Source organism: Globicephala melas, chromosome 6 (genome assembly GCF_963455315.2).
Source record: "Globicephala melas chromosome 6, mGloMel1.2, whole genome shotgun sequence".
Lineage (NCBI taxonomy): Eukaryota > Metazoa > Chordata > Mammalia > Artiodactyla > Delphinidae > Globicephala > Globicephala melas.
Window position 1 is genome coordinate 1,894,368 of NC_083319.1, and position 10,649 is coordinate 1,905,016.

A 10,649-nucleotide genomic window follows, 5' to 3' on the forward strand; every position below is an offset into this window, starting at 1 on the left:
TTGACCATGTGACCATGTAACGCGGATGTGACCGTTGCAGCTTAGGGAGAATAGGGGGCTGATTCCTTGGACAACTCGCAGGAGCTTCGTGGTCACCTTCAGTGGGAGGCGTGGTCACCTTCAGTGGGAGGCGTGGTCTGGAGGCCTCCAGGCAGGAACCTGCTCCCGAGCCGCCGCTTCCCCGCTTCCCCTGCACTTCTGTGCCGTGAGAGGTTTCTTCTTGTTTGACACTTTTTTAACCCCTGGGAGCCTTTGTGTTTTAAAAGCCAGGAGCTTGTCTTCGTGGCGAAGTTGTGTGCCTGGGTTACTGAAGACACCTGTTGTTTCTTTGCAACTTGAAAACCGGGCAGATTTACAGAGAAGCGAAACGGAAATGCTTGGAACCGCTAATTAAACTGCCTCTTGGTTTGTATTGAACGTCGTTTTCTCCCCTAAAGGCAGTTTCTTTCGACAGTGGGAACTGGGTGGTTTTGCAAGCGTCCCGTCTTACGTACTTTACAGAACCTAGCTGAAGGGCGCCGCTGGCTTCCGCGTTTGTAATAATGCTGCAGCTTGAGGGGCAGTAGGTCAGGGAGAGGACATGCCAAGGTGGCCCACGGGCGCTGTGTCCCGTCGCTGATCAGAACTGGACGCTCCCTCTAGGCAAGGGTTAAGTTCTGTTTTCTGAAGTTGTAAGTATTGAGACTAATGAATATAATAGTTCGGTAATTTAAATGTATATTTATTTTTAATGGAAGGATTTTGATTAAAAAGAAGCTAATGGACATGGAAATGTCGGTGAAATTTCTTACCTGCAAGGAAAATGAACATTTTGTATTTAAGTAAACTATAACGTGCACATTTTAAGAATAAAGAAATCCGATGTTTGGAAAAATTGTAATTCTTTTGAAGTGAGCACTAGCTCTGCAAGGGATGCGGTGTCGGGCGGGAGTGTCAGACGAAGCCTCCTCTCCCTTCTCGGGTGTGTGGACAGGACGTCTGAAATCCCAGAATTTCTTGTATTGAACCAGAGGCGCTTTGGAAGATGGCCCAAGGGTCAGGTGGAAGGTGAAAGATAAGAGATCGATGATGAAGGATAGATGGTCTTCTTGGAGCTGCGCTAGGCTGAGTGGGCTCAGGGCAGCACCCTTCCTCCCACGAGAGGGGAGGCGGGATGGTGACTGCGATGGGTGTAAATCCTACTCACAAGGCACCAGAGAGGCCCCCCCCAGGTGAGGGAGCTGCCAGACCTCGGCCTTCCCTGCGCACCGCTCTCCTGGGCCGCCCCACTCCTGCCAGGCCTGAATGCCCAGCCTCGCAGTCGGCCACCAGGTTTGCCTCATGCCCACGGCTGTGCCCCAACACCTGTTTGCTGCCTCCGGTTCTGAACTGTTAAGTTATTTTATTTATTTATTTATTTTTGGTTGCGTTGGGTCTTCGTTGCTGCACGTGGGCTTTCTCTAGTTGTGGCGAGCGGGGGCTTCTCTTGTTGCGGAGCACAGGCTCTAGGCTCACGGGCTTCAGTAGTTGTGGCTTGAGGGCTCCGGAGCACAGGCTCAGTAGTTGTGGTGCACGGGCTCAGTAGTTGTGGCTCGCGGGCTCTAGAGCGCAGGCTCAGTAGTTGTGGCGCACGGGCTCAGTTGCTCCGCGGCATGTGGGATCTTCCCGGACCAGGGCTCGAACCCGTGTCCCCTGCATTGGCAGGCGGATTCTTAACCACTGCACCACCAGGGAAGCCCCTGTGAACTACTTTGATTTCTTCTCCCGCCTCCCCCGCCTTGCTTTGGTCGAGTGCGGCTTCAGGGGCGTTCTCTTGACTGCAGTTTCTGTGAATTCACCTTCCCAGCCGGTCTGTGCCCCCGTCCGGAAAGGGCACAGGCAGCCGCTGGCACTGAGTGACCGGCAGGCACCCTGCCCCCCAGCCCGGTCTGTGTGGTGCCGGTGTAGGCTTACCATCGGGTAACCCCTGTCACCCAGGGTCTTGGCGCTCATGGCTCTTGGGTCCTTCTGAGTAGTTTCTGTTGGGGCGCCCCAGCTGCCCTTCCTCCCCGCTGCCCTGGGGGAGTGGAAGGGGGCTGTGGCCTGAGACCCGGGGGCATTGCGTGTTGGGGAGGTCGGGCGTGCAGAAAGTTCCTCCCGCCTAAAGCAACCGTTGAACGGGGCAGCACCTGGAGCTAGAGCCTCAGTAGGAGCCTGTCTGGAGGCCGATGGGGCTGGAGAACCCTCGGCCTGGACGCTGCCTTCCAGGAGGCCGGGAGCAGGAAAGAGCAGGAACGGCAGGGTGGAGCACCCGCTTGGGGCGAATCCCCAGCCCTCGGGCCGGCCTGGAGCTCAGGGCGCAGCCAGCTGCCGCTGCCGCCCAGGCCTGGCGGCGGAGGGGATGGGGACGCGGCGGGGCGGGCCGAGGGACCGGGGACCTGGGAAGGGGGGCGGCGGGCGGGGGCGGGGGCGGGGGGGGGGCGGCTGCGCGCCTCCTTCAGCACCGCGGACAGCGCCCGGCCCAGAGGCTCCTGCGTCTGGCCGCTCTGCGCGCACAGGGACGCGGGGAGGGCCAAACCCTCCCGGCGGGGGCGGGGGTCGCAGAGGAGGAGGAAGGAGCGCTGACCCGCACCACTTGGGCCCGGCCTGGCCCCGCGGCCGCGATGCTGCTGGAAACGGATCTCGAGGGCGACCGAGATCGGCCCGGGCCCCCCGCAGCCGACGCTCTCTGCACCTTCAGCGGGACTAGGGGTAAGAGCCCCGCCTGCCCGCAGCCTCCAACCTGGGCAGGAAGACCCGGAGGGGAAAAACAGCAGGGTCGGCAGAGGCAAACGGGGACGGCAGGAAGGAATGGGTGCAGCACACCAAGGGCAGGGAGGGAAAGAGTCTGGGGAGACCTCTGGCAGGACATGAGACGGGAACCGGGGTGAGGGGACGGGAGGCTGGCAGAGCCCTGAGTGGGCAGAGGTCCTGGAGCTCCCTGCGATGGTTCGGGAAGACTGGACCTGCGCTCTAGTGTCCGTGGCTTTTTGCGGAGAGCCCCAAGAACAGAAGGGACCTCATAGGCATTTCTAGTGGGGAGGGGATGGGCAGAGAAAGGGCCGCCGAGTGGATCCAGAGACCCCACGCGTCTCAGCTCCCACACACAGCCCAGCCCGGGCCTCGCCAGCCGGCCCAACCGCGCGGCACCGAGACCCCGAGGTCGGCCCACTGCCTAAACCGCCTCCCCAAGGGCCATTCGATCGCAAGGACGTTGGGAAATAATGGAGGCATTGTTGGCCAGCCGGCCAGATGCCGAGCGCATGGGCCCGCCCGCCCCTTCCCCAGTCGGACCACACATGGCTCCTCTCAGGCAGGCCTCTGCAGCAGCTGACACTCAACGGCCGACACCCCAGCGCACCCAGCACCCGCTCAGCTCCCCAGATTGCACGCTCCTTCTCTGTCCCGGGGAGCAAATGCAGCACAGAGTGAAGGGGCAGGCGCTGGCGGCGTGGGGCTTTGCTCAGACGGAGACATGGGGTCTGCTCAGAGCTAAGAGGAGCTGTGCTTTTCCTGCCCAGGTCCTTCCAGGCCGGCCTCCAAATTAAAGTGTGCAGACCGGGCCACTGGAGGCCAGGCGGAGGCAGGGTGAGATGGGGCATTACTGCGGGACTCCCAGGTGGAGCTTCTTGGAGGGTGGCGTCCACCTCTAGTCCCCCAGGGCTTCCTGGGGTCCCTGCCCTCGCCATGCCCTGCGCTGCCAGGGGCCCACCCTGCTGTGTGCTGACTGTGGGTGACTGCAGGGGGTGGCCTGGCCTGTGGCCAGGTGCTGGATGCCCTCTGGGGTAGGTGCGTCTCTACCTGCAAGGATGGTGCGTTCCCGCAAGCTCACCTGTTTGGACTGGGGGCAGGGTGTGGGAAAATCGGGCATGGGGGCTTTCTCCTGTGCTGGCAGGGGTGCTGGCGGGTGGAGGGACGTGAGAGTGGATCCCGGCTTTCCCAGCTCCATCCCTCCTGACCTGGAGTCTTGGCTTCATCCTGGAGTCTGAGCCGAGGACACCGGGTTTCCCTCTGGAGACTCACCCTGCTTCCCTGCGCCCACTGTGGGCTGCAGTTCCAAGGGTGGGGCCCAGAAGCTGCTCAGAGCGGGAAGGTTGGGTCCAGCTCCTGGTGGCTTCGCTGTGAGCCCTTTGGACGCCACACTCACCCTCCCTGGGTGTTGGGTCGCGCTCACGCGACCAGACATTGTGACCAAGCCTCCCAGCTCGTACGTAGCCTCTCACGTCCGAACCTCAGCGGCGGTAGGACCCGGCTCCCTCCCTGACCCCCAACCTGCCCGCGGGCTTTCACGCCCGAGCCCCAGGCCTCAGCCCTGAGCCGGCGCCGGGGCAGGAAGCTGCCGGGCTCGGGCAGCTCCGGCCCGGCTCCTCCCCTGAGCGTCCCCACCCTCGGGCCGGGCACTCGGGGTGGCGTCTGGGCACAGCAGTTCTCCGCGCAAAGGCGCGCGGAGTCCGCGGCCGCCACCGGCGCGTCTCGGCGACCCCGGCCCCGCCCCGCGCCGCGGCCCCGCCCCCCGCCGCTCCGCCTCCCCGCGGCCCGAGCCTCCGGGCCCCTGGGCGGCCCGCGGGCGCAGCGCCCAGCAGCGCCGGGAGTCGTTCAGACGCCGGCCCGGGGCCTTTGAGGCCGTGGTCTCGCCGGGCCCCTGGAAAGTTCAGGGCCGGAGAGCCGCGGCGCCGGGCGGCGGGAACCCATGGAGGCGCGCGGGGAGCTGGTCCCGGGCCGGGAGTCGGCGGGCGGCGACCTGCTGCTGGCGCTGCTGGCGCGGAGGGAAGACCTGCGCCGAGGTGGGTGCCCGGGCCGAGCGGCTGCACCCGGGAGGGCGGACCCCGTGGAGACCCAGAGGTCCTCGCTCCCTTCCCGGCCTGGCCACGGAGGCGGCGGGAGCCGGGGAACGCCGGCAGGAGTAGGTGCTAGGTCCCCAGCACAGCACGACCCAGCAGCGAGGCTGCCTTTGGGCCCCTGGAGCTGTGTTGTCGGATGTTTGGTCGTGGTGCCCAGGCTGGGGAGGGAGGCGGGCCTCCGGGTCCCAGGACCGGTTCAGGAAATACTCGCCCTAATCGGGAGATCGCACAGAGAACAAACGTGAGACCCAGTGACGACGGCGTAGGAGGATCTGCAGCAAGGCTGCCTGCACCCAGACCCTACACACTTTCCAGGGGAAGAGAGTCAAATGCAAGGGCCCGCGTGGAGCTGGACCCCGGCCGTAGGACACCCCTAGCTGGGGTCTAGGGGTCTGCACTCACACGCACCTGCTCTGTTGGCCCACTCGGGGCTGGTCCTCCTACAGGAAGGCCCCCAACTTCCCGGTGGCACCAGTCTCGCCCCCAGCGCCTTGGCTTCCTGTGAACTGGGATGGTTCTCCGCGGGCTTCCAAGCAGGCGGGACCCGCAGGATGGAGATGGAGGTGGCCCTGGAGGGGCGGGGAGCAGCAGGGATGGAGCAGGTGGGAAAGGGGTTGCATCCAGGCTGCGGGGTCTCATCCGCCTCCTACTTACTTATTTATTTATTTTCCGAAGGTTCCTGGGAGGGGTGGCCACAGGGGCTGGGAGGAAGGGGCGGGAGGGCGGAGAGAGAGGAAGGGAGGGGTGCGGGCTCTGGGCGAAACGGCTCAGGAGAGCCGGCGGGGATCGGCGGGCGGGCGCAAGGCTCTGCTGGGCCTCGCCAGCGCGGACGGTAGGAGACCCCGCCAAGTCCGGAGTCGCCATGCAACGTAAGGCCCGGGTCGCCAGGGCTTCGCGAGAGTGCGAGGGGCGCGGCGGGAGCGGCTTTTGCCCGACGCGGGCTCCGCGGGTAACACGGCCGGGGCGCTGTCCGGGCCGCGGTGCTGAATCCGCGCTGCGCGGGCCTGTCCAGCCACCAGCTCTGTGCCGGGTGTCCTGGCCGCCCTGCCACCGCCGCCCGGGGTTGGGGGGTCAGGGCAGGCGGCAGATCCCCAGGCTCCACACCCAGGGCTGCGGTTTTGCCCGACGCGGGACCCCGTCCTTCGTGGTTTCCTGGGGCTGAGGGAGGTCCCTCTCCGGCCCTCTCGCTGCTGCCAGGCCAGCCTGGGGCCGGAGGAGTCCGCCGTCAGTGAGGTGAGCGTGGTGCGGTGGTGCTATATTCTTGTATGTTCCAGTTCCTGCTCGTGGCTCTCTTCCCTCCAGAGACCTTTTCTAATGTAACAGGGAGTCCTCACCCCCTGAGCACCCTGCAAAGCCCCTCGTGGACCTGTGGCTCCCTGCGTTTCCCCAGCCTGGTTCCCCTGGAGGCCTGCAGGCCCAGGGGAGCAGAAGCCAAGTGTCTCTGTGGGGAGGGCAAACTGCCTACTGTGAGTTCAGGCATCCACGTCTGAGCATGAGGACAGAGGGTCCACGTGTCCATCCACTCACAAGTACCCTCACAGCCGCCCAGAGACAGGGAGGGCAGCAGTGTTTACTCTGGTGGCCTGCAGACAGGGCCCCGGGGCCAGGCAGCCACCCCTGCAGGGACCCCCTAGCCGCCATGATGCTTAACTGTGCAAGTGATGAGGGCAGCTGGGTGGCGGATGCCCCACGACCCACACGTGCCTGGCCTCCAGTGATGGTAAGGACCCGTTTTCCAGCCCAGCCTCGAAGAGAGCCCCTGGGGCGGGGGTTTCATTTGAGCTCAACGTGCGTCCTTCATGAACTGGAAACATTTTGCAGTTGAAGGTATCTGGCCTAATGGGATGGCCTGGGCACCTTCCTGCTCATGGGCAGGTTTCTAAACCTAGTTTCAGTTGTCGTGAATTTCAACTGTGCGCCGGGCTGTGGACTTCAGAGTCATGCACTCCCTGAACTTGGGGAGCTAGGCAGCCGCTCACGCTGGCCGGGGAAGAGGGTGTGCGGGGAAGGGGGTCTCCTGGCAGCCCCGGTCCCGGGAGCTGGGGGTGGGGGAAGGTGAGGCCTCTCCCTCTCTGTGTGGTGCCCATGACCACTGGTGGCTCCTCTGCCTGCAGAGATCCCACTGTGTGCTGGCTGCGACCAGCACATCCTGGACCGCTTCATCCTCAAGGCTCTGGACCGCCACTGGCACAGCAGGTGCCTCAAGTGCAGCGACTGCCACACGCCGCTGGCCGAGCGCTGCTTCAGCCGCGGGGAGAGTGTCTACTGCAAGGACGACTTCTTCAAGTGAGCCCGGCTGCCGCCTGGGAGGGAAGGGCTGGCTGCAGGCTGCCCAGTGGAAAGGAGGTCGAGAGCGGGCCACCCTGAGGGACTCCCCCGGCCCCCACAATAACCAAGTCTGGAGCCCCGAAAGCCCCCATCCCCAAACCCCTCCTTTTCCCCAGGCAGGGCACTCTGGGGCCTCTCCGATGGCAGCTGGGCTAGCACATTAGCAATTTTTTAAAGTAATTAATTTTGTGAATCATTGAAGCAGTCGTTAAGAAGGTAACCCCAAGTTTGTAGCGCTCTATTGGACTGACTCCCTCTTCATCTTGATCTTGTTTTTGTCCTTAATGCTGGGGATGGGGCGCCTACCAGGATTCACATTCCCCTTCCAGCACAGAGGACCGCCGTGCTCCCCGGGGCCTCCGGATCCCCTTCTCGGTAGTCTGTGCGGCTCTGCTGGAGCTGCCGGGCAGGCGACCAGGGGCAGGGCCCGGGGGGAGCCTCCCTCCAGAAAGCGCCCTGCGCGGAGGCGCCGCGTTAGCTGCTCTCCTATCCGCCCGCCGCGCTGAGCCGCGCCCTGTGCGTCCCGCAGGCGCTTCGGGACCAAGTGCGCCGCGTGCCAGCTGGGCATCCCGCCCACGCAGGTGGTGCGCCGCGCCCAGGACTTCGTGTACCACCTGCACTGCTTCGCCTGCGTCGTGTGCAAGCGGCAGCTGGCCACGGGAGACGAGTTCTACCTCATGGAGGACAGCCGGCTCGTGTGCAAGGCAGACTACGAGACCGCCAAGCAGCGAGGTCAGTGGGGGGCTGGCGATGGTCCCCGGGATGGGCCTGGGCAGGGCCCACCCTCCCCTTTCCTCGCCTGCAGAATGGGGCTAAGGCCAGTCCGGATCGGGCGCGGAGGGATCCTTCCCCTCCAGGGTCCTTTGCGAAGCACTCACCACGGGGCGAGAAGTTAAGCGCCTTCCCACCCCCAGGCCCCGGAGCTGGAGTTGTCGGGAACAAGTATCAGACCCGCCCCGGGGAAGCCGGGGTCTGGGGTCTTAGTGGCCGCCGCCCTTGGGAGCGCAGGGCTGTTGGTCTGAATTATGTGGATTAACTTTCCGCGTCTGAATTATCTTCCTAAATCCTTGACCGTGAAGATCCGGCCCTACCCGCACCCTTGGAACAAAGAGGAACCCGGGGGGTGGTGGGGGGCACTTGTCAGCGAGGGGCCGAGGCTGGAGGCGCTTGCGCCCCGATCCAGGGCCGCGGGGTCCCTAAAGAAGGCCGCCGCAGGGCCGCCCCTCGCAGGGCCCGGACGCCCCCCGCCGCGTTTTCTCCATCGCTCCCCGGCGCCCGCGTCCCGCGAAACCCGCTGGCCTCCGCGGCCGAGACGGGCTGTCGCAGCGGCGGCGGCGGCCTCAGTGGCCCCGACGTCCGCGCGCCTGGAGGGGGGTGGGACCAATGGGCAGCTGCAGGAGCAGGCCCAGGCTCACGGCTCCCCGCGGTGCAGAGGCCGAGGCCACGGCCAAACGGCCGCGCACGACCATCACGGCCAAGCAGCTGGAGACGCTGAAGAGCGCCTACAACACCTCGCCGAAGCCCGCGCGCCATGTGCGCGAGCAGCTCTCCTCTGAGACCGGCCTGGACATGCGCGTCGTGCAGGTCAGCGCCCGGCGCCCCCCCGCCCGCCCTGCGAGCCGCTGGCCGACAAGGGCCACCCCGGGTCCCAGGGCGCCGGCCACTCACCCGCCCCCGCCCCCAGGTGTGGTTCCAGAACCGCCGGGCCAAGGAAAAGAGGCTCAAGAAGGACGCGGGCAGGCAGCGCTGGGGCCAGTATTTCCGTAACATGAAGCGCGCCCGCGGCGGCTCGAAGTCGGACAAGGACAGCGTCCAGGAAGAGGGGCAGGACAGCGACGCCGAGGTCTCCTTCACCGGTATGGCGGGCGCGGGCGGCCACCTCACCCGCGGCGCCCAGAGCGGCAGCCCCGAACGGGGAAGAGCATTGGGTTGATTGACCGTAGGGAGCCTGGAAATTTGAACGTCCTGGGTCCTGGCCTCTTTAGCGTCACCTATAAAGCACTCGTTTATAGACCCTGGTCCCCCATCCCCAAGCCCTGTGGTTTGGCCACTGAGGACCACTGCTGTTCCTCTGGAGGGGGACAGAACCCCTGTGACCCGAGGCCCTGTCCCTCTGCAGGCTTTGTCCTGGTGGGAGGGTGTGGACGGTGTCTTTGCCCCGCGGCACTTGCAATGATTTTTAGGAAGGTGGCAGCACAATTTGGGGGTGATGAAAAGTCCGAGCTGCTTGGAGTTGGGGGAGGGTCCTCTCCGGAACCCGATTATCTCCTCCCAAAGCAGGAAGACCCCCCCCCCCTTAATGTCCATCCTCAGAGAGTTTGTGCAAGAGACTCTGCCAGCATTTGTGACCTTAAGCTGCTCACCTAGCCTCTCTGGGACTTAACTTGTCTGCATAATTGGGCAACCTTGGGATCGTACTGGAGCCCCGGGCGCTGACTGGACTATTCCTGGCCCTGATCCCACCAGGGGAGCCCACCATTCCTTAGGCATCAGGTGGGATTGAGCTGAACAAGCTCAGGGGTGGAAGGGGTGAGAGACTTGGGCTGAGCTGTCGTGTGACGTGGGGCAGGTCACCCCTGCAGGGGGCACTGAGCGGGGCCAGAGGTGGCGGACGGTGGGCACCGAGCAGTGCCCTCTGCTTCCGCTGCAGATGAGCCAGCCATGGTCGAAATGGGCCCTGCCAACGGCCTCTACGGCAGCCTGGGAGAGCCTGCCCCAGCCTTGGGCCGGCCCTCGGGGGCCCCAGGCAGCTTCCCGCTGGAGCATGGAGGCCTGGCCGGCCCGGAGCAGTACCGAGAGCTGCGCCCCGGCAGCCCCTACGGCGTCCCCCCATCCCCTGCTGCCCTGCAGAGCCTCCCTGGCCCCCAGCCCCTCCTCTCCAGCTTGGTGTACCCGGATGCCGGCTTGGGGCTCCTGCCCTCGGGAGCCCCAGGGGGGCCCTCACCCATGAGGGTGCTGGCAGGGAACGGACCCAGCTCTGACCTCTCCACGGGGAGCAGCGGGGGCTACCCCGACTTCCCTGCCAGCCCCGCCTCCTGGCTGGACGAGGTGGACCACGCTCAGTTCTGACTGAGACCCTCGGCCCCACCGAGCACCGGACACGAGGGGTCTGGGCAGCAGCACGGCCCCTGGCTGGGGGTGGTCTGAGCTGAGCTCTCCTGTCCCCAAAGCCCTGGACCCCTGCAGGACGCAGTGCCACCGGCGGGGGACAGGATGAGGACTTAGGGAGGGCCCCCCCCGCAGCCCCCTCCCCTAGGCAGAGGGACTCTCCAGGCTCCCGTCTGAGAAGCTCCTCCTGGGACAGGGGCCAGCCCACCTGGTGGCCACTCAGCAAGCCTTGTTTTGTAGGCAGATTTCTCCCTTCATCGACCAATTAACCGAGTGCTCGCTGCAGTTTCCAAACAGGAGCTGTCACACACACACACACACACACACACACACACACACCCCCCCAAGGCCAGGCCTTCACTCCGCTCTGGGGCC

At 65.1% G+C, this 10,649-nt stretch overlaps 1 protein-coding gene across 3 annotated transcripts; it reads left to right on the plus strand.

The window, feature by feature from the left end:
- Positions 1-2,621: 2,621 nt before the first annotated feature.
- Positions 2,622-10,235, plus strand: LHX3 (LIM homeobox 3). Of its 3 annotated transcripts, none has more exons than XM_030838313.2 (6): positions 2,622-2,709; positions 6,953-7,124; positions 7,696-7,898; positions 8,599-8,750; positions 8,851-9,022; positions 9,817-10,235. In XM_030838313.2, exons 1-6 carry the CDS (start codon positions 2,622-2,624, stop codon positions 10,233-10,235), a joined length of 1,206 nt encoding a protein of 401 aa, XP_030694173.1. The 3 variants fall into 3 exon arrangements, with proteins under 3 accessions (XP_030694173.1, XP_030694172.1, XP_060155885.1); XM_030838312.2 differs by lacking the exon at positions 2,622-2,709 and adding an exon at positions 4,688-4,781; XM_060299902.1 differs by lacking the exon at positions 2,622-2,709 and adding an exon at positions 5,701-5,707 and having other exon boundaries at positions 7,696-7,919.
- The last annotated feature ends 414 nt before the right edge of the window (positions 10,236-10,649 follow it).